At 39.5% G+C, this 24325-nt stretch overlaps 1 protein-coding gene across 4 annotated transcripts in view; it reads left to right on the forward strand.

Moving 5' to 3' along the window:
• Positions 1 to 278: 278 nt before the first annotated feature.
• Positions 279 to 24325, forward strand: part of nedd4l (NEDD4 like E3 ubiquitin protein ligase) — a 72880-nt gene continuing 48833 nt past the window's right edge. For 2 of the 4 annotated variants that reach the window (XM_076283775.1, XM_076283776.1), the window contains exons 1-2: positions 279 to 656; positions 5715 to 5788. In XM_076283775.1, coding sequence (XP_076139890.1) covers positions 612 to 656; positions 5715 to 5788 — 119 coding nt within the window. In that variant the 5' untranslated portion in view covers positions 279 to 611. The remainder of the gene's footprint in view (positions 657 to 5714; positions 5789 to 24325) is intronic. The other 2 variants (XM_076283777.1, XM_076283779.1) reach the window with 2 other exon arrangements.

The raw sequence follows: 24325 nt of genomic DNA on the forward strand, positions 1-24325 counted from the left end.
GGCCTAGGCGTAACATCAAATCGGCTCGAAATGTTCCGAAACAAGAATTTGCACTAGGCCTACACATTCCATCATAGCCTACAACAAACGGATAATGCAATGGAGGGCGCTAAAACACCATTCAAATGGGTTACGGTTTTTCTCATGAGTAGTAGCCGTCAGACCTACACGAAAACACAGGAAACCGCCTTGTGTTGAAAATTTTTGAACTCAACGACTCACCGTTGGTTTTATTGGCCAGTTTCAGCTCTATAAATTTGGAAGAATAATCGTGGTTGGCTTAAGACACCTTCAGTCAGCGTGTGTGGGCAGTGTCTCATTGGAAGGAAGTGACTGGATGACAGCATTTCTGTACGATAAGAGCGTTTCACTAAGAACAGTGTTATGAAGTGGCAAGAATTAATGCAAAATACAGTGACATTAGCCAGAGATTTCGCCAGTTTATACAGTATAAACATTGGCTGGAATTAAATCGACCAAGTCGTATCAATCGAAGAAAAGATTTCCCCGCGGACGAAAACAGTCTGTAAAGGAGGTGGAGGGGCACTTTGCTATTGTTCTGGCTAGCTTTCTAAGCGGCTAGTGTATTCGTGAGTGCATTTTTTGGCTATATGGCTACGAATTTTGAACCAATTTACGGACTTTCTGAAGACGAAGTAAGTGGATTTTTACGCTTGATAATGTTATAACTGTAATGTCACGCTTCAAACACTCACGCTTTTCCCATCAGGTAACCTAGCCTTTACCTAGTTGAAGAATTAATGTTGCAATCACCAGACAGCGTTAGCTGTCTGTAAGTTAGCATCAAGATGTTTAAACTTCGTTCACAGCGTCTTGACTGAGAAGTGGCAAGAATACATGGTATGCCAGCTTGTTAGCTTGGGAAGCTAGCTTCTAATTTACCTACATCACATAGTGTAACTGTTAGTTATGTAGCACAATTTACGTACGCTATGTAATTACTAGCTAGCTAATATGCTAATATGTAAAGTCAATTTAAGAATTTGTGTATTAGCCTACATTCTCAGAAACGTGTGAGCTTGTAAGACGACCAACATTAGCTAGGTCTGGGTGTTGCTGGTAGTGCTAACTTATCGACTTGGCGTGTAACATTCCTTGGGTCTGTAACGTTAATATGACCAAGTTAACGTTAGTATTTAACTCATGAGCTAGGAGTTAAAGTTAGCTATGGGGTTTAACTAACATCTGTCAACCAGTGCATTGATTATGGCGATTATGCTGGGCAATGTGAGTTTTGGCATGTTTATTGCATGGATAACATTGGCATATAAGTTAACGTTATTTGGAAAAAACATTTAATGAGTAGCTGGCAATAGTTAATGTGACGTTACTTTAGCAGTGCTAACAATTTTAGCTTACATCTCCATATTGAGTGTTGATAATAATCCTGGTGGGTTTGCTAACATGGTTGACAGGCAAGTTAAAATGTTAATTAGCAATATAGTTGAGCGTGCTGAAGTGGTCTGTCAATACGATGCTCGGCGGATATCGCATTTCAATAACATTTTGTGTAGCATTAATGTTAACGTTAACGTAAATGACATGTCTAGACAATAACGTCTTCAGCAGAGTGTATGACGTGTGAAGCAGTGCCTGCAGAACAGTCTAGTTCAGTTCAATACATTTCACCATGTAGCTGCTAAGTTATTCTGTTGTCGGCGTGGAACCGAAAAAACAATACGAATATTATTGACTACCGTATTAATTAATTTTGGAGGTGGAGATGACATGAGTCAGGTTAACAACAGTCGACAACAGTAGCTGCTAGAGTTAGAACTTGTGTCCAGACCTGAGCCTGTCGTGGATGAAGCTGGTCTTTCCCAAACCTCCAGCTAGCTTTCAGAAATCCAGGTCAACTGAAGTGTACGAACTGTGTGGACTCCCAGCCTGCTATAGCCCACGGCCCAGTGCAGAAAGCGCCAGGCTTTATTTATGCCGCCATTGCTTTGCCTACTGCCTTGTTGTGAATTGTTGAATGTCGAAGATGTTGCAATTATTTTTAACAGGGCTAATTTTGCTACCTGACAGATTTCAAACAATTCCAAATGAGTAGACCTAAGATTTTTTTCACAGCTTACATGGTTCATGTCATGCGATTCAATATTGTTCCATCAGCAAAGCCAAGGTAACACACCTGTGTGAAGCTGGCCCCCCATGTTATTAAAAAATTATTAAAAACACTGCTATTCGTTTGTGCTAATGATTGAGACCATTTTGAGTTTTGGAAGTTGATGGGGGGCTGGTGACGTAACGGGAGTAATAAAAAAAACATAATAACTTAGAAAACATAGTAGCACAAATGTTTCTTTTAACGGCACAAATCAGTACAAACCTAGCACAAACGATTGAGACGGGGCTGGGTGACGTCACACGTGTAACAAATGACGTGGGATATCTTAAACATAGTAGGCACTAGGGGTGTCACGATTCTCCAAATCCTCGATTCGATGTAATTTTCGATTTTAAAGTCACGATTCGATTCGATTTTCGATCTTTTTCAAATATTACTATTAATGCATTCCTTATATGTTATTTACTCTTTTTGGTCTTTTCCTTTTCTTTTTCAAGGGGCTTTTATTTTGAAACCGTTCCAACCGCGAGGTTGTAATGTAAACAGAACTAACATTAGGCTAAAACAGAGACGTGAACATATTGAAATGAAACAACACAGAATGTTAATTTGATTGTTTCAGCACACTCCGAAAAGACCCAAGGTTAGTGTTCATGGAATATGTACTTATAAATGTGCATTTTAAGCCTTAAAGTAACTTTGGACTGTAATTAGACCATCTTTTCACTGGCTAAGTTGAGTGGGCTAAATTAGTTTTAATTGACGTGAATGAACGAATACTTCCACACCGGTGATTTCAAAGTAGCAAGAGGGGCTTTGATTTCGGTAGGTTGATGTGTAGGCCTATATTTTAACTGGCTGCAGCGATCGGAGTGTTGACGCTGCAGTTCAGCACGTGCATGTGTGTTTGTGCGTCTTGGCATACATGCTGGACGTGACATTGGGGGTGTGGCTGCATCGTCGATTCTACTTTTAAGTTCGAAGTTCGAGATTGAGATGTAATTTCGATCGATTTCGAAATAAATCGAAATCGTGACACCCTTAGTAGGCACAAATGTTACTTTTAACAGCACAAATGAGCACAGACGTAGCACAAACGATTGAGACTATTTTGGGGAAATTATGGGGGGCTGAGTGACGTCACTGGCCAGAAAATGTGAAGTTTAATTACTTAAAACCCAGCACAAACGATAATTTTTACGGCACAAACGTAGCACAAACGAATAGCAGTGTTTTTAATAATTTTTGAATAACATGGGGGGCCAGCTTCACGCAGGTAGGAAACACCCGTGTCTTCACCTACCACAGGCGTTTTAAATGTTCATGGGTATTTGAGAACACAATGGAACAGTGCTGAATCTGAATAATTGAAAAGGGAATCAGAGTACCAAGCTGATGGAAGTTATGTACTTCAGGATTTGTGCTGTGCTTTATGCAACTCAGACAGTGGGCCTAATTTGTTAATGTATGATATTGGGTGTACAGGTAGTCATTGGCTAACCTGATTGGATGTGGTTGGACTTCGATGTTCAAGTGTTGGTGGTGTAGCATGTCTTGTATGTGGTTATCATTGCTTGGGAGACCATATACCTTTTTCAGCTAGTAGTGGGCACTGGGCAGTGGGATTTAATTAGGTCAGTGCTACCACTTTGGATCTCACCTGAAATTCCTCTAAAATTGAATCGATTTCTTCAGCTATTGCAGGCCCTGTCTGTGAGATGTACACAGCACAATACACTTTTTGAGTAACTTTTTGAGTTAACGACCCCAACACTGCACGTTAACGTTAGCAGACCTTTAACGTTACCGTGATAGGATAACCTGACTTCTATGCTATGCCATGTTATGCTGCTTCTATGCATTTTAGAATAAAGGTGGTAATAATGTTATAATAGTTAACCAATTATTCGACTTTGCTACCCTGGAAATCCAGAGTTCTCGCGAGAGCACAATGGAATTGTCTCTGCGAGACACTCTGGCAAAGAGCAATGATGCACGTTACTTTTTCCCCAACATTCCTGGGAACCAGCTAAACTGATGAAGACAGCGCTGCAACAGTGGAGGACAGTACACATTGGTCATTGTTATTCCATTGCGTCGAAGTCCGAAATCATTCAAAGTAAACATGGTCTAGTGTTATCCAATTGCGTGCAGTCAGATTTTTAAATGCATGCTTGTTGCCGCCCCTCGAGTTAGGCCATTACATTGCTCTTTGCCAGACCCTTAATCTTTCTAGATTATCAGGGTCTGGATTTTCCAGGCTACGACTTTGCACACCTCTACCAACACCTCTACCAACAACTGATCCAGATAGCTACATTACATAGTTAACCTACCTGAAGATGCCGAAGATGCCTCGTTGATGTCGTCGTTGCCTCCTTGGCTAGCTGCAGGTGTGCTGCTAGTTTCTGCAGCTATAGAAGTGAACACGGTACACTCTTCTGCTCTTTAAGTTTATTTGATGTTTAACAAGGTGTTTCCTAAGATTTGATGTGTTGCCATTTTGCCCGTTTTGCATGTTGCCTGGCAAATGTTGCACAGACCACTGTCTCCGCCAAGGTTTGTGAAATACAACCACACAACTGAATGCTTTCAGCTGGCCATCTTTCTCCTTCTGCTCCACACAGCGTCAGCATATCATCAGCTGGTGCTCCCTGCTTCTGATACACGTGAAAGTACCGAAATTTGGCACCGTTTGATTTTACGTGAACCAATACTCGGTAATACCGACGTGATTCAGTCGGTACCCAGCCCTAGCGCGCAGACCAAAATACAAACTCAAAATGTAAACAGTAGGCTATTTGCAGGCTGCATATGAAAGTTTGTATTGTGAACATCCTGGCTGTACCATTGTTGTCATTGAAGCAAGTATTTGAAAATACTTACATATAACACCTTTTTAATGAATATTTACATCCTCACCCCACAAGTACTCTGAATTGGTTCCTTAGATTTTTTACCTGCCAAATCTGGGTCGTTTTAATTCACGTTTCTGGGACCGTCATTGGTACACTGTAAACCCAAAGCATAAATCTGCTTATTTTTGTTTGTGTTAGGCTATTTGTTGTGACCAAAAAAACACCTCTACCGCTAAACATAAAAAATAATACATGTTAAAAATGTTGGGCACATGGTTGGGCACATTTGAAATGCACTGTTTCACACTCGCACCTCTGCTTATAACCACTTATCTGCGTCAGGTATCTACCTCAAAGCTTCTAAGGCAGTGGTGTCCTCTGTTTGAGACACTTCTTACAGACCGCAATATGCTTGATTGAATTGCTTAGACCTGCTAAGAGCATGCAATCCTGTGCTGTTATCTTCAATTGCGGAGACCTCTTACATTAATGTAATAAATTGATGTGGGGTTGAAAGCTGTCTTGCCTACTCCAGTCATGGCATACAGAGCACTGTTAATGTAAAATAGCAAGGCTGTTTTTGTCAGGATGTTTGGGTAGCTATGTTGATTGCTTGAACTTCAGCCCTGTAACTACCATGAGATCCCTATATTGTATTATCATTTTGGAGAAGTGTGAAAATAATTAGGCCTAATTAAAACTTAAAGTGGAATAGCTGTTGTTCAGGTCTTCTGATTTCTGAGCATTCTCCTCTCTTACTACAGAATGAATCCCGTGTTCTCCGTGTCAAGGTCATCGCTGGTATTGATCTGGCCAAAAAAGACATCATCGGAGCCAGGTGAGTTTGTTTGAAAGGTGTGGATCCATGCCATGACTTCATGAGTGGTGTAAAGCAGCTTGTGTTTAAGCTCAGTAAAACTGTCAGCAATTCTTTGGAACATTGTCAAGAGCATTTATGTAACACCACATATTGTCACGCTCCCCTGTTAGACTTTACCCCTAAACACAAATACTCAGTTATTTTTTCTGTGCCAAGGGACTTGTCCCAATTAGGTCCTCTATCATTTGTGATCCTGGCAACAAAGTTTAGCCCTTTAGGATCAGAAAATTAGTGATTTCTGGAAAAATTAAGAGTGTTTTAGATTTACCATTAACTTGCTGTTTAAGCAACGGGTGAGTGTAGAAAGGAGGAAGGTTAGGCTAGCAGGGTTCCCACAGTCATGGAAAACCTGGAAAAGTAATGGAATTTTAAAATCACATTTTTCAGGCCTGGAGAAATCATGTAATTCAGTAGCTGGATAGTATTCCTAGCACTACACTGTAGATGTTAACTATTTTTTTCACAGCAGTTTTTACAGGAGAGCTGTCATATCATCTTCCTGTTTATGGATCTAATTAACTTTTGTTAATGCATGCAACAGTCTTTGCTGATAATACATGTAACCAATGCCTTCTCTTCTGAGTCTTGGAAAATGCGTTTCATAAACAATTAGGACTGAAGATGCAAGCAGTCATTGTTAGTGATCTAATAGTAACGTTCACGTTTGCCTAATTTTATCCACTTGCACAAGTAGAAGTAATTGACAAGCTGTAGCATGCTAACCTCAACAATCAGGCGTGTTCTAACGTTAGATTAGCCATCTTGCCATAATTTCTCTGAGTAGTTTGTTGGATTGACAGTAGCCACGTTTACATGGGGTGTGTTCCAAACGGGTAAAGTTGCTGCCTTTTAAGATATCTAACTGGGGAGCAAGGCAGCAAGAGCGGTTCGAAACCGAAAAAACAAATTCTGCTGCCTTTTAAGATATCTTAGAATTCCCAAATAACGGTCATTTTTGAAGGCAGCATCGATGCACACTTCATGCTCCCTCCTACCCATAATCCCTTGCGGCAACGTCTGAAACAGCTGTGAAAGGTAAACAAACATGGCGGATGACATCGGTAATGGCTGCTGAATCTGTTTAAAATGTCATTTGTGTGACCTTATTTTGCTTAGATTTGTAGATAAGAGATGAAAAATAAACAACTTACTATCTGATTATGCCATTGTTGTAACCATTAATAGCGTCTGGTCTGATATATCTGCCGGCCGTAAAACTAATTTATACCGTTAGCCTGCTAGCTTACGTAAGCTAGTTTAGTTTAACGTCAGGCCTTTGCTAACGTCATACCGTAGTGTTAACCAAAGATTCTAGAGTGCTACGCTCATTTTTAAAAGATGCATTTAATCCAAAGTCATGTCTAGTGAGACAGCTCTCTATGTAGGGAGGGAGGCAGTAGGCAGCTGTCTCCCGTTTCGAACACACCCATGGACACGTTCTCTGTTTAGAAATGGAATGATGGCTTAATCGAAATAAAAAATCTCATATAAGCACCTCAATCGGAATTTTAATGAAAGAGGTGGTGTATGAATTCCGTTTCTATTCTGATTGAACAGCTATGTATATGGTCAACCGGATTGCCTGCTGTATCTTCTCAAGGAAATGTAGGCAACAATGACTATTCCAATCAAAGATTCTAAAGCGTTTGAGAGCACCTGATCGGAATAGAACGTACCCCATGTAAACAGACGGCACATATTTTTTGAGATGGGCCTCGCTGCAGAACACAAGATCCAAGGGCTGGCGCTGGATCTAAATCCAACTCCTCCCACTATCTGTCTTGCGCCCTGCTCTACATTGACGTTATCCTGTAGGTGGCGGTAATGCAGGAGAGGCTAATGTGAAGGGCACCCAATCTGCCAATAAACGCTCACAAGAAGAAGAAGAAAGCAGGAACGTATCGCTGTCTATGAGCTGGGTTTTACCTCCTAGTAGGAAGATCCTCCATTATGCCAATTTTCCAAAATGCCCCTGTCAGTAAGACATATTTACAGTGCATGAAAATGCACTGTACTGTTCTTCCTAGGCTTCTTATTCTTCTTCTTCTAACGCAATTAATGCAGCTTCAACCGCTTAACGTAGAAACTTCATTCAAACTATGTTACGTAGGTCTTACTTAGGACATGGGTGCTTTGTATTTTTCAGCTTTGTAACTTTTATACTTTTTAAACTATTAATTAAAAACTGTTCAAAATTTCCCCATAGACTTAACATGGGCTGATGACATCACAATAGAGCCGTTAAGCAATTAGAATCCTATGGCAGGTGTTCGGGCCAGCTGCATCAACTGCCAGTCTCAGGCTTTAAGCATACAAACTGGCCCTATTAAGACTACACATCCTGTTCAACTGCTTCCTCTGCCAAAAACTGTTTCAAAATAAAAGTCCTCACTACAATATTTCACTGTTAAACAATTTAACCCTTTAAACTACTGAACTTTTATCTGTTCAGCCATTGTAACTGTTACTTGTCATCAACTATGACTCCTACCCACTGTAGCTAGTTAGCTAAGATAGCTAAGTAACTTGGTTAGCATAGTTAGCATGCTAGCATGTTAGCATGCTAGTTAGCATTTTTAGCAAAACTGTTAAAAACGATTAGCTAAGTTAGCTAAGTCACATGGTTAGCATAGTTAGCATGCTAACATGTTAGCATGCTAGTTAGCATTTTTTGCAAAACTGCTAAAAATGATTAGCTAAGTTAGCTAAGTCACATGGTTAGCATAGTTAGCATGCTAACATGTTAGCATGCTAGTTAGCATGTTTTGCAAAACTGCTAGAAATGATTAGCTAAGTTAGCTAAGTCACATGGTTAGCATAGTTAGCATGCTAACATTTTAGCATGCTAGTTAGCATTTTTTGCAAAACTGCTAAAAATAATTAGCTAAGTTAGCTAAGTCACATGGTTAGCATAGTTAGCATGTTAGCATGTTAGCATGCTAGTTAGCATAACTGTTAAAAATGTTTAGTGAAGTTAGCTAAGTCACATGGTTAATATAATTAGCATGTTAGCATGCTAATTAACATAGTTATCATAACTAATAACAATGATTAGCTAGGTTAGCTAAGTCATATGGTTAGCATAGTTAACATTTTAACATTGTTAGCATGCTAGTTAGCATGGTTACTTGGTTAACATTATTATCTTTGTTAACATAGTTAACATAACTACTAGCAAACATTGGAGCCATTCCAACTGTTAGTTATCGTCAACTATCTGCCTAAATAATTTAACCATTTCAATTATCAACCTATTTAACTGTTCAGTCATTCCAACTATAGTAAACCTTATCTACCAAGCAAATAATTTAACCATATGAACTCATCATATTTTTGCGTTTTCATGCACTGTATTTCCTTCAGGAAATGCTTTTCTAGTTTGATATGTTGCCCTGCCTTGAAAACCAAAAGACAACAATTTTATCACCAAAATTCTATAGCTGATGTTTTTAGTAAGGTTCCACCTTTGAAGATTTTAGAATATCTTGCTAGCATAGATTTTAAAAAACATATTTAAGCTTCTCTAACACACAATGCTCTGGCTATTTGCCCTAGTTGCTGAAATGGCCTTAAATTAAACTAACAAACAACCCTCTTCGTAGCCTAGTAGTCTGGTTACAAGTCCTTGTCATCGTCATATGCGTGTATTTGGCGAGTTTGCAGAGTTTGAGCTATCAAGGTACCCTGGAAATCCAGAGTTTGGCAATGAATAATGATGCATGTTACTTTTACCCCTTGCATCACGAGGAACCAATCACATTGGTGTATCTGATATAGGCAGGCCATGAGGCGAGCTAAACAGATGACGACAGCGCTGCAACGAATCAGTCAGTAAACATTGGAAGTAGTGTTCTTCAATTGCGTCGAAGTCCAGAATCAGTCAGTAAACATTGGTCGTAGTTAGGGATGTAACGATTACCGGTATAATGGTAAACCGCGATAAAAATGTTGACAATAATAATTACCGCTTTTATTTCAAACATCATGATTATCACTGTTGATTACCGCGGTGTGGAAACCGTGTGTTTAATCCTTCCCAGCTTCATCCGAGCCTGCTTTTGACATACAGTAGGCCTGGTACAATGGAACAAAACTGGTACCCTACTGATTCTGTTGTCTAATTGATGGTTTTAACTACGATTCGGATTAGGCTACACCTGATTTTAAAAGGCGGAACTTTTTCACCGCATAATGTGCACTGTATCATGTAGCCACTCTGCGTCTTTTTATGTTCACGTCCACATTAAATCCATTCCACTCACGTTATCAGGAGAATACAGTAGCCTAAAGTTTTATTTTGAACGCTTACTTTGGTCTCACTCATTGCATCCAAATAACAGAAATAGCAAACTCCAAGTTATGGTAGGGTAAGTTAAGCTATAAGCACATAGCCAATTAAACATGAAGAAAAAAGTGAATGGGATACTTTTTGAAACTATTTTAGCTTGTGTAGGCCTATCAGTGGTTTCTGAACATATTGAACACACTTTTAGAAATACCGTGATAATACCGAAAACTGTGATAATTTTAGTCACTACTACACACAAATTTTCACACCGTTACATCCCTAGTCGTAGTGTTATCCAATTGTGTGCAGTGAGATTTTCAAAATGCATGCTTGGTGCCGCCCCTCGAGTTGGGCCATTTTCATTATTCGTGGCCAGACCCTTAATCTTTCTAGGTCAGTGTTTCCCAAAGTCTGGGTCGCGACCCACGGGTGGGTCGCAGGAGATTTTATTTGGGTCGCCAGCACAATTTATGTTGTGTTATAGGCCTAACTGATACCATTTGTCATTTGATACCAGGAAAGCTAACAGTTTTCTATTAGGATGTAGATTGTTAACTACCACAGTCACGGTTTTGTCATAAAAGCTCATGAAACTGGCGCATGAAACTGGGGGACGAACGCATCGCAGAGGGGGTGCCTGAGCATGGATATCTACCTCTCAAAATGAAACCGTTCTGTGGGGGGCCTGCCATGTACCTCGCAGTTGCAAACTGCAAGGGACATGAATCCGCCTATTTGCAACATTAATAGATACCAGTTCCTCAACTTTACCGATTAAAATCTAGTGACCGTGCTGTCAACTAAAGCAGACATCCATAGACCGGACATAAGGCCATTCAATTTGCATAGTTTTGATTGCAGATGCAATCTTTAAAGTTAATAGCAACCTCCTCACATTCTTATTTCTGATTTAAAATGCACAACAGTGCATTATATTAGTTTACAATTTAAATGGGCATTTTAAACACTATTCCTCTCGTTTTCTACCTCGCTAACTCCAAAGTAAAGGCACATTCTTCCGACTATTGCGCAAACGCCTCTTGTTCTGATATAACGACTATACAATATAATATAATACAACAATACAATATAACGACTTGAGTTATTTGCTGTTTACATTGGAATTGACGTCCACAGTGTTATGGACCCATTTGTCTGCAACGCAATGTAGCCTACAACATTTTTTTTTAGAAATACAGGAACAGCTTACTATGCTGACGAATGACGACTGCGCAACATGCGAGAATTTCCCCTACTCTCGGATGCGCATTAAAACGTATTTTCAGTAGTCATTTCCAACTTTTCATGCTGATGGTGCTCAAAATGCAACACAACCGTGTTGAAAGCAGAGATCCTATAGCAATGTATGGTTGGGGGAGGCATAGAAAAGTTGGAGAACCTGTGGCCTTAAACAATATTGGTGGTTGCAGGGTAGATTTGAAGTGAAATGGGTCGCGATGGTCTGTCATTTTTAAAAAGTGGGTCGCCAGAAAATAAGTTTGGGAAACACTGTTCTAGGTTACCAGGGTCTGGATTTCCCAGGCTACTATAAAGGTGTTGTAGGACCCTACGATTTCCGTAGAACACGGAATTGACCGTTCGCAAAAGCCGCGCCCCCTAGTTATTGTTACTACGCCCGTCAAACTCAGACCGGAGTTGTCTAGAAATTCAATGGTAGCTGTTAAAGCAACACCAGAGAACTTTCCCTCTGTTGCACGCACGCTATTTGTTTATCCAGCACCGGCTTTGCAAATAACGATGTCCACAGACAAGGTAGAATATCATCAGATGCAAGTCAAATTTGTAGTTTCTTATGTCTCATTCCATCGAACTACAGATCCGCTACCCGATCTGGCAAACTTACATAGTGCGGTTATAGCCGATAGAGGGCCGAAAAGAGAATGCAGAATTGCCGTTCACCCTGTTACGAGTTGATGAACCACTGAAACGATTTTGGAAACATTATTTTAAGGTATAAAAAACTCTTTGGTGTTGCTTTAAGATGTCTGTAAAAGTTACAGCACAAGAGGGTCTTTTAGAGAGCCACGGACCTAAATTCATTCACAATCATTTACAATCCATTGAAAGACTGCAGTATGACATGGAGACACATGTATAAAAAATAGCTAATAGCTAGCTTTTCTGCTGAAAACAATTAACATCCTTATTTATCTTACTTACATTGAGTTGACTGTGTGGCTTAAACCACAGATGTGGTGGAGCACTGTTTCGTTATTGTTTGCTAAGGAGTAGCCTAGTTCTAACCCTTTGCTTAAAATAGTGGAGATCTGGGACGAGAGAATTTAATCTAATTTAACATAATTACAGAAAACTTCAAATCAAGATTGAAAGGCATTTTTCTGTGTATCGGTGTTGCGTTAATCCCACATATGTCATTTGATTGTCCTTTTCATATCACTATAAAATCCCATAAAACCGGACAAACATCAAGGCTCCCAATACATTTCTATGGAGCCGTAAGGTGAAGTTGATGTCTGCCTGCACGGAGCTACTGGACTGCCATTGGCTCATCTGTGTTCGATGGGCGGGGTTTTGCGAACGGTCAATTGCATGGAATTTGCAGATATTCTGTTGACACATTAAATAAACAGACGTTTTTTCAACTTGCTTCACTTTTATTTTAGTTTACTTTAAAACAAAAAGCATATAAGAAGGTCTCTGCCTAAACCGTGACCGAAAGACATTAGTTAAACCGTTCTGTAGCCTAGTAATTATATCTCGAAACAAATGAGTTTGTTGATTGGTGTGTGACAAAGAAAACTAGATGTACCGCGTAGCGGTACAAAATATGACCGCCGCTCAGTCCTGCACATCCATTCCGCGAAAATAAATCATATTAATGAATTTGTCTCCATCTTCTACTCCATTCCCCACTCTTGAAACTTTTGTGTATGCTTGTTTGAAATGTGTGTTTGCACACATTCCGCACACAAAGTAGCCTACTGGCGCTGCAAAGGTGAATAGATTTGTTTCTGGGCCAAAAAATCTGTAACATTGTTATAAAACCTTTAAAATCTCTAAACAATCTCAAGTAGGGCAGTTCATCACAGTCCATCCATTGCAACTGGACTGATGAAAGGTACACCTGTAGGCTACATTGTATTTGGGAAAAGCAGAAGGTAGCAGCATAATGTATTTATTTATTTATTATTAAACAAAACAATCCCTGTCAGTTCCATGCAGTTTTCAACAGCTATCAAGAAGAGAGGTCATGTCATGGATTTTTGTGAATGTTTCTTCTTCTACATATGCATAAGTTTAGTCATCTAGTTCAAATGATATTCAGCTTTATTGTCAATGCACAAATGAAATACCAGTAGTCTAAAACAAAATGCCGTTTTTCCCAGTGGTGCAAATAACTGACATGTCCAAAGGGCCTTCATGAAATGCGTTGCGAGACTGTTCATACACATTTTAACGGGCAAAGTTGAAGAGCTACTCTCCGTTATTGTTTGTGCAAATAATATGCTGATTCATGTTCCCTTGCATTTTGCAACCATGAGGTCAATGGTTAAGCTCAATCTTTTGACGCAATCTTTTGATTTTCACCCAGCCTAGTCCATGGTAGGCGCCCGATAGAAATATTGTTTAATTTTGCGATTGAGATATCCACGCACTGGCGCCCCCCCTGCGACGTGTTCGCCCCCCGGTTTTAGAGCTATTCTAAATGCAAAAATGCATAGAGGGAGTTATGACAAAACCGTGACTGTTAACAAACTATAAGCTATATAAGGTAGGCCCTATGCTAGGCCTATTACACAACACAAATTGTCGCTAGGCTATGCTGGCGACCCAAATAAAATCTCCGTTGGAACCAATGGCTTACACCTTACAGTATCAAGCTGCCACCTCTTGGCGAAAAAGTTAATAGTTTTGCATATCAGTAGTAATACATTTCACGTAGCTGTGAATCACGGAAAGGGCGAATGAAGTGGACACTTCTAAACGGAACCCAACCCACTGTACAGTAGCTCAAGGTCTGTGGCTAAAGCAGCCATAATGAAAGCGTTATCATTGTTTGGATACTTCACACACACGTGTTTTTTAATCGCATAGACTACAACTACCAAGCTGGAATCAAAGCACATCGACTCCCCTCTCACACCCTAAACACGCACTTCGAACAAACAAAAAGCGCCTCAGTCTCACGGAATAGCCATAGGCAAAACTGTATCTGACCCTTATAACGTTGGCACTAAATCATTCATCGCAAAGAATGATTTTTGTAGCACGTGCAACAAATATGTGTAGGTACAGCCCTGCCCTGAATACATCTCAACGTGCGCTCTAAAACATCTGGTTTAAATGGAGATTGTAGATCATCACGGGATCATAGACAGGTTATCTTTCAGGTAGCCTATAGCACTGCTATATTTTCCATTAAAAAACCATCACGTAGCGAACGTGTTGTGGCTAACTCACTTAGCTCCTGTTAGTAGCCTAGGTTATGGTCATAAGCAAATGAGATGACAGTCGAAAGATACAATTAGTGCTGTTATCGATTTGCTTGGTAGCTTATAAACGCATTTATGGTTTTCTACAAATACATCAATAATCAAATTGGCCTCCATCACTCAACCATGCTAACAGTAACATTATTTTACCTACGTTCTGCTATTGATAGGATTAACGTAGCCTACCTGCAGTAAAAAACAAGCATGTCCGATAAACATTCTCAGATTTATTTCGGCTTCAAGAGGAAATGGGAATTACATGTCATGCAGAAATCATCCTACCCTTAGACGTTCTCTGCGGTAAACTACTGTAGCCTACAGTCTTGTCCTTGTAGGAAGCATAGTGTCTTTCCAACCCATTTAAGATTAACTTCCAACAAAATTACGTCTCACTGCAACGATGCGCCATCTAGTGGACAAACGACTACTTATCGCCAATACTGGAAATGCAGCCATGATGATGATGATGAATATTTATTTTGGCTTTCTTTTAATCCTACTGAATTTGTAATTATGTATCGGCCGTTCTAATACCGATAGTATGTGGGTGCCTGTGTGTGTGTGTGCATGTGTATATGTGTGCACCACCATCTACAGGCCAGTGAGTGTAGAGTCACTAAATGTACACATAACTTAATTTTTTAGACCCCCCCATGGATGAAATTCTACGAAACTTGGCATACCCCCAGAGAATGTCAGGTTAATCATACACATAAAATTTGGTGCAGTTCTGAACGTCTTTACTGAAGAGAGGGGCGATTAAAGCAGAATGATATTGCATTTTCATTTTTTACCGGGGGGGTGCAAATCACAAATGAGTGATTATGGGCTAAGTTGATGTGGGCCCTTGAGACCAACATACCATAAAAATTTCTTCATCCTCGGTGCCACGGTTCAGGTAGTTATTGAGGAAAAACTGCATTTTTTGGGTTTCGGGGGGCCCAGCGCGGAGGGGGAGTGGCCCCCGGGGACCAAACGAAATTTTTCCGTAAAAGTCTAGTGGGGCTACATACCCACCAAATTTCATGTGCCCTGGTGTTTCGGTGCCCCGGGTATCGTTGACCAAAATTTCAGGAAGTAGATGACGGGAAAAAAAAAAAAAAAAAAAAAAAAAAAAACTTTGACAATCCCTATATGACCGCTTCGCTAGCTTCGCTAGCGGCGGTCATAATAAGCAACATACACAAATACACATGTACAGACATAGAAATCAAAAGGGCAACTTAAGAACAAAGCTAAATCCACTGCGGGCAAATCCCTTCAGCCAAGACAATGACAAAATCAGTAGATGCAAGACGTGAGTTTGTGGAAGATTGTTGAAATGTGTGCATAAGATGACATACCACTATGTCAGTTTCTTGAAACATTGCAAGCAGTCCCATTCCCAGACACGAATGTCAGCAACCTCAAGCAGACACGCAGACCCACCATTCAAAAAGTGCTGCAATAGATTCTCACCAACGAGAGAGCGCAACATCAAGCGCCTTACCATCATGTAGCCATCCTTCAGTGGAGATGTGTGCTAACGATGGTAGGCTAAATGCTCTAGAAAGTAACACATATTTAAAATAGAACAAGAATCTACAAAAAAGTAGGCTACTTTTAAGTAGTGGGGCAATTTGAGTTACAAAGTGCTTTTTTATTGAGATCTAAACTTGCAGCCTATTTATGGCCATGTAGTTGAAGTTATGTAGGCCCTAGGCCCTAACTGTTGTTTTTGCGCAGAGATTTGTTGAATGTTTGGCTCAATGTTGGAGAATTCTGAATGATTGGCTTTGCTGAATATTTAACAAGCTGAATTGTGTCTGTCATTGAGTTTTTAGTGAAGAGAAATATATAAATCCGAAACAACTAAAATTAAATAAGATGGAATAGGAAATAAGATGGAATTTGGAATTTGGAAAATAATAAAACGGATTTCATAGGACCCTAGTGTTGCTAAAACGGAAACTGCATATTTTATCTGTCAAGCAAGTTTGTGATATCCAAGCTAGTAGGCTACTGTAGCCATGTCTTTTACACACTTGTTTGAAAAGTCATTAAGTTTATTTTTTAAAATGTTGTGTATTTTACGTTTAGCTCCAGCTCCACCCCCTGGATCTTGTGTTCTGGCAGGTCCGACTCCGCCCACTGCACCTAGATCCAGCTCCACACTTTGGATCTTGTGTTCTGCAGTGAGACCTAAGCCACTTATGACACACAAATAGCATGGTGATAACATGCTAATAATGCCAGTTCTTAATGTCAATAGAGGGCGTTGCGTGATGCCAGCCCCCACCCCCCCCAAACAAATAAAATGGTTATGACATGCTAATAATACAATGACACTAATATGCTAATAACGGCAATTCATGGTTTTCTCGATTTGGTTGCTGTTAAACAAAAGATGCGTGTACACCAGAAACAACCTCAGCTACCAAGTAGCCAAGGTCGTTGAAGAAGTTTTGTCATGAATTCGCTTTTTTCGCTCTGGACGTGACATTGACATGTTTGATTTAGCTAATCACATAACGGCTCTGGCTTGTCAGCCTGGGACATTCGAAGATAAGAGCATCCCAATTGTTTTTTGCCGAACCGCTCATTACCATCATATTAGCTGACTTTTAATTGCTAAATCGCTTAATAGCTCTGGTCACCCAGATTGGTTCGCTCCCGGCGAATTCACTTTGGTCGCTTTATTCGCCGACCCATTGCAGCCAGCTGTCAGGAACTCACTAAGTGTTCATGCAAAAAAGGTTGCACCCATAGATGCAAGTGCTTCCGTTTGGGGCTTTTGTGCACAGCACTATGTGGTTGCACATGTGAATAGTAGATGTAGAGCACTGTTACAGTGACTCAATTAATTCCAAAGGGTGAAATGTTGATGGTGTTTTCTTAAAAACACAATTGAAAAATTGCTCACATTTGCTGTGAAATGGACTGTTAATTTTCCATGCTGAGATACTTACTGCCATATTGTTCTTCTTGGCATCCGAGTTCTTTGCCTTGTTACAGTTACCAAAAAAAAAAAAACATGCTCTGTTATCGCCTGCTCGTGTTGTACAGTTGTATTTTAGATAGGCAAGTTGGTGCACGGCTCTGTCAGTCCTGATGCTGTTGCATACGCTCTCTTCTAGAGCCCGACCGATTTATCGGCGGGCCGATATTATCGGCCGATATTAGACATTTTCCAAACCTTCAGTATCGGCATTTATAATGGCCGATAAATTAATATTTTAAAAATAAAATGTATTTTAAAAATAAAAACGGACGAAACACCCTTCAACCATGTCATGAGTGTTGGCGTTATATAGTTTGTCCACCAGAGGGCACTCTACACCGTCCCTGCTGGCAACACTGCACCCTGCGGGCACTCTACACCGTCCCTGTATAACGCGCCACACATCCTGCAACCTGCTGATTCAGCCGAGTCGGGCAGAGAGAACCGCGAGTGAGATCATCGGTGAAGTGTGTTCATGGTGATTTGGTCACGAGACATACATTGCTTGAATAACTATTAAAAGAACATCCCCATCAGTTCTCTTAACTCAAATAAGCATGACAAAATTCGTGAAAACAATGTCCAGTTTTGCTGCTGTTAAATAAGCAGAGAGTGAAGCGGAATTAGCTAGTAATTACGTTACGTTGTTAGTGTAGTTGACTGTCTGTCCTTTTAACTTTTGACAATGTGACTGAAGATGTATTTCTTTAATAGCGTGACAGCTATAGCAGTGAGACGTATCATCTCTCCCCGGCCTGTTATTTTGAAAGAGCATGTTTTACAATTTGCAGTATGACGTTATCGATTGCTAAATTATGGCTCATCATAGACTACCTAACCACAAAGCTAGCTAATGCCATGAATATCAGTGGAAGACCGCTAACGTTAACATTAATGAGCTTGGAAACCACAACAAACTTATTCTGCCTAAATAAAATAATGATTACTGTATTTATAACTAGTATATCTGTAGTTACAGTCCCTGCATTGTAAAATGTAAGTTAGACATGCGAGGAGTGAACATTTAGACATACAGAAAAAGTATCAAACGTAGCTTGTGCAAAACGTAGCTTGTGCATAAAAGTTCCTCTAAAAGTTAGCTTTTCTTTTACACGTGTGTGAAATCCAATGACGCCAAGTGTGCGTTTCAGACTGTCGTTCAGCCGCAGCATTAACGAGTTACATAATGGATTTAGATCACTAAATAGTAGGTTTTAGAAGGCAGGCAGCAACTGATGATTGAAAATGGTTTGATGTAGCTTGATGGAAATAATTTTAATAGTGCAGGTAAAGGGATAAGCAAGCTGACATTGTAATTATAAGGTAGCTTGTAAGGCAATAGGGACTAATTATTACACACGCACACTCAAACATTTAGGAGTGACCTTTATCTTGTTTAATGATAATACAAATGATGATGATCGTAATAATGTCATCATTATTTTTTGTAATTATTAAGTCTTAGTTCAAAGTTATATTTATGAAGCTTACCAAGTCTTTAAATACTGGTAACTTTGATTTGGTTGTTGTTGTTATTGTGTTTTTGTTCAAAAGTTTCATATCTTAAGTTTCTATTTTTATACATTTTATTTATCAGAACTTTAATATATTTCGATGTTCATCTGTTCCACTGTGACAATATTATTTAAAAATAAACAAGTTTGTTTTTAAAATGCATTATCATATTATTTTTGTCAATACTCATAAATAACTACAAATAACTAATGTTAGGGAAATGTTTTGTTGCGCGTTTCTGAAAAAAAAAAAAAATATATCGGCCGATATATATCGGAATATCGGATTTTTAAATCAACAAATATTTGTATCGGTATCGGCCTTCAAAATCCTTTATCGGTCGGGCTCTACTCTCTTCTATTGTCCCTCAGTGAGATTTCTAAGATTAATTTAGCCCTTCCAGGGTTTGTAGTCTTTGTACATAGTTCATTTGTGAAACACTGAATTTCAGTTATGTGCCTTTTTGCTTGATTTTTGCTTGATTGAATTTCCAATGACTTCATCATAGAAGGAAACAGAAATGTAGTGAATGTTAACATTGATTTGGGCCTCATCTGCTGAATTAATTCCAATTAATGAAGTTCTAGTGTCTTATTTGGTGGCCATCTTTAAAAATGGCTGCCATATTACATTTTCAAGTTGCAACTGAGGTGGATTTGATTATATTGCTCTTTAGCACAAACACACAAAATTACATACTTGTATCATCATTTTCTTGCTCACTTCTAGGCTAAATTCAGTCTTTTGGCGGCCATATTGTAAAATGGCTTCCATTTCAAGTGGCGAGTCGGGTAGATTTGATTGTATTGTTTTTTTTAGCACATTCATGCCAAAATTCATGCTTGTATAATTAACTTGCTTGATCAATTCTGTGCAACAAATCCATTTCTATGGTATTTTTTGGCGGCCATCTTGGAAAATGGCCGTCATTTAAACTGGAAAATCAGTTAGAATGTATTGTGTTGGTCTTAAGCACATACCTGCCAAATTTCATGGCTGTATCATAATTTCCTTTGTCAATTCTGTACAACAAATACATTTTTAGAGTTTTTCATGGTGGCCATTTTGGAAAATGGTCGCCATTAAAAATGGCAAATCAGGCAGATTTTATTGTATTGGTCTTGAGCACATACATGCCTAATTTCATGCTTGTATCATAATATCAATCAATATTAACAATGTGAGACCCACTTTGAGTAACAACTCAAAGAATTTCATTTAAATAGTGCATAATAGCATTACAGGGTTTCCCACAGGAAATGTGTTAGTCAAGGTGGTAGGTCGTAGGTCCTGGGGGGGGGGGGGGTCTGGTATCGGTTGCCATCCGAGTTCTTGTATCGGTTGCCGGTGGTGGGGGGGTGTGGATGTTGGCATCTTGTTTGTGCGATACACTACAGACTCTGTATATTTAACAATATTTATTAAACACTACATTATAAATAAATAACCAGCTTCTCAAAATAACAGTTAACAAAGAACAAAGTTACCACACCAAACAAACTATACAACAGTATACAAATATTTCAAAATATTTGTGTTAATTTGTGCAATTTTAACAAAGACTATTACAAACTATAGAACAAGTGCAAAAGAAAGTGCAAAACAACAAAATGTGCAAATGTGATCAGTCACTACTTATGGAAGAGCTGACAACTAGCATTTTTACAAGCCATCCTCCTTGGCTTTAAAAAGATCATTTCAAGGGCCCTTTGGTAATTGCACTGTTTTACTATTATCTTCATGCAGGCTGTCAGACTGTTGACCTGCAGCCTGTTCCACAAGTCTGTCCTGATCTATACACCGAGAGTAAATGAAGTTTAGATCATTTTATAGTTTTGTGTAATATGGATGGAATTTGAGCGCGGAGCGCTTTTTAATTTAGAGGCCGGAGTGGCCGCTCTGTTCTGCTCCCATACCGCTCACACCACGAGTCTGAGGCATGCCCACTAATAAAACCAAGACCATTAAATTTTAAAGATATTGGCCATATAGCCTAAGTTCGTTGATGGGGATGGAGTTAGCTAAATCATTTAGAAAGCATACGCGTAGGCACGGATGGGCCTGGACTGGCCTAGGCCCATCTATTGTCAGTCTTGCGCATCCGATTAGACGCGCAAGTCAACACTGTGCTGAGAGCAGGTGGCTGTTTACTCGGCCGCTTCTCTGGTCAAATTTGCGTCAGGTCAATTTAGCTCCCCGGTCGCAAAGAACTAAGAGCAACGGCAATATATTTCACTCAGAACATTTATTTTAAAAGACTGCAACACTGATAGTGCAACAACAAACAAGCTTGGCAACATTAACTTAAGGGATCAGTTGGGATTAATTGCCAAAAGAAAATGACAAATCGGCCAAATCGGCTAAATATTTTAAACTTGCGCCAAACAGATGAACCCAGCATCGGTGCGTCGCATAAATTAAAACACAAATTGAAGCAAGAACTTGATCATTGGACAACCCTACCACTAAACCTTTCCATAGGCCTGCAACGTTTATGACATAAAAAGTGGAATATGCAAGGGCGTAGGATTGGTCTGAGCTTTGGTGGGGACACTACCCACTAACCCCCTAACCCCCCCCCCCCCCCCCCCCGAAAAAACAAACAAACAAAAAAACTCTTTCACCAGCCACTATAGATATATAAATGTGCTACTGTCCAACTACTATCCATGATTAAAATGTCCTACGGTTCAACTTGATCTAACTACACTGTGTAGCCTACATAATCTGATTTTAATCTGTAGGCTACAGATATGTAGGCTATATTTAACATTTATTTTCTATTTGGTCTGTTATGAAATCATGCCCATTTAAGCACAGCTCAGTTTTAAGAAACTTAAATACATGCATGCTTAGCATTTTGTGAAAAGAAATCATTAAGGCTACATTGACAAACTCTTAACCGTGAGCTGCCTGTATATTCTCTGATTCTAATATTTACAGATATCTAGGCGATGTAAGCACAGCTCAGTTTTAAGAAATGCAGCCGAAAGACCATGTTGAATTTTGCTATAATTTATTTCAAAACCGGATTACTCTGGAACAGCTAACTATACACGGGAATGCATTACACCTTTGTGTTCGGTAAGGTCTGCTGTTTATTCTGATATATGGTTTGTCATGTGTTGCGTGAAGAGTGTGTAGGCCTACCATATTCCACCGAGACGAATGGATGTGGAGATGGGCGCAGAGAATAATTATTAAATCTCTTGAAGTTATTTTTCTCACGAACTGTTTATCACAGCAAACAGTGGCTAGCTAGCACCGTTTAAAAGCTGAGAAAAGGCTTGTTTTGCCAAGGCGGCCGCCTTGACTGCAAAGTGCTGCGGGAAACCCTGAGCATTAGAGTAGTAACTGAATTGTAAAACATTGAGCTGTAAAAACTGTACACCACTGTATCCCAACTGATAAAGGCTATATACAGGGTTCCTACGCAGTATGGAAAACCTGGAAAAGTATGGAATTTGATTTGAGTAATTTCCAGGTCTGGATAAGTATGGAAAAAAGAAACTAGGGTATGGATTAATATTTGTGTTTCCAGACTATTGCATCTACAGTACTAATCACTTCACTCAGGTCATAATGAACCATTCCTACTGTTGTGTAGCTTAACTGTCAGTCCACATCGTCAAGATACAATTGAATGGGGGTCCTCAGAAAAAAAATCGAGAACCCCTGTTCTATGCAAGTGCCCTACACCATTGTGCACTGGTATGTTTGCGTAGCTCTGCTATTTTCGGCTAAAACACTGGTAGACTTTTTTGATTTTGTAAAAGATACCAAGACATGGATACTTCATTATCTGATAAACTGTTATTGCAAACAAATAATATTGTTTATGGTGATTTCTGAGGCCTCTGCCAGCAGTGCACTAGTCTCCAACATATGTAGGCTATGCTGTATCTACAGAGAACTAAAAATGTGAGTGCACCTTCCAACACAGCACTTCCCCCAACGAAAAGTATCCAAGCGCTACCAAGTTAATAATAAACATTGACAATGCTAGTAGAACGCTCCATTGACAATGTCTAGAATGTGGTCAGAAAAATGTACCGTGGCCCCCAGCCACTCACTTCCTGTCTTTCTCCACTATCCTGTCGCATTAAAGGCATAAAAGCCCAAAAAATATACTTAAAAAACAAAACAAAAAATGTACCAAGAAGTTTGAAAATTTGAGTATGGAAAAAGTATGGAATTTTGAAATGGAAAATGTGTAGGAACCCTGTATATAGCAACACCACTGACAGGTTAGCTACTGATAGCATATGGCTAATTTAAAACACCAAACTGTGTTTACTACCTAATACTCATTTAAAAACCACAAAGACCCAGGCAGGTGTTATATTTAAACTGCAGGAATTGCATTTATTCATTCAAACCAGCAGTGACTGTCAGTGTAAACAACATATACACACAAACACATTCATTCCAAATAAAAGAAAATACCCGGGTTGAAACCCATTTGTTAGCTCTTAACAATGAACATTCTCTACTCACATAGCCGTTGAACAGACAGAAGGGTAGCGCTGGCTAAAAGAAAGGCTAGGGTACTCAAGTCGCTGCCTCCTTGCAAACAGCTCCGGTGGAGTCACTCTTCAGCAACTCTGTCGTCTTTCCTTCAGCAAAAAGTTACTGTGGAGTCACTCCCACACAGAGTCATTAGCAGTGTAGCTAGCAGAGAGAGGCTCAACATAACTAGCACTAATGTTAGCTGCTAACTTAACGTTATCTCCACTGACAACTGATCTTCTTTAAAAACAAATCCTCCAAAAATCCCAGGTGGAAAAACAAAGACCAAACTAATATGTACACATTATATTATACAAATTAGTATTAAATTAAATTGTATATTCTTATCCTAAACTAATTATCTCACACTCCAAATATAGGCTGCAACTCCTCAGTAAATCATCTCTCCACTCCCTGACGTCTAGCCAGTGTTGCCAGATCTCATAAGAAAAAGAAGCAACCGGGACTCTGGAAACAAGCCCGAAACAAGCGACCCAAGACCAAAAAAAAAAAAAGAGCAAGGCTATATGTGCACGATAATTTGTATACTTGCATGTTTATACGTCACATGATTCCATTTGTGAGATATTGCGCTACAGAGTTAGATTTAAACTTTTGAGGCGACAAGTGAAAGACAATGAACAAATTGCCGGCTGTCTGTCATTTCTCACATTGACCACACAATGCTGTTTACGCCCATTGGAAATAAAAAATTAACTGATGGGGTC

The sequence above is a fragment of the Alosa pseudoharengus genome, unplaced genomic scaffold, assembly GCF_046254945.1.
Source record: "Alosa pseudoharengus isolate Yale_2024_CS ecotype anadromous, Long Island Sound unplaced genomic scaffold, YU_APseudo_1.1 YU_APseudo_1.1_scf_14, whole genome shotgun sequence".
Lineage (NCBI taxonomy): Eukaryota > Metazoa > Chordata > Actinopteri > Clupeiformes > Clupeidae > Alosa > Alosa pseudoharengus.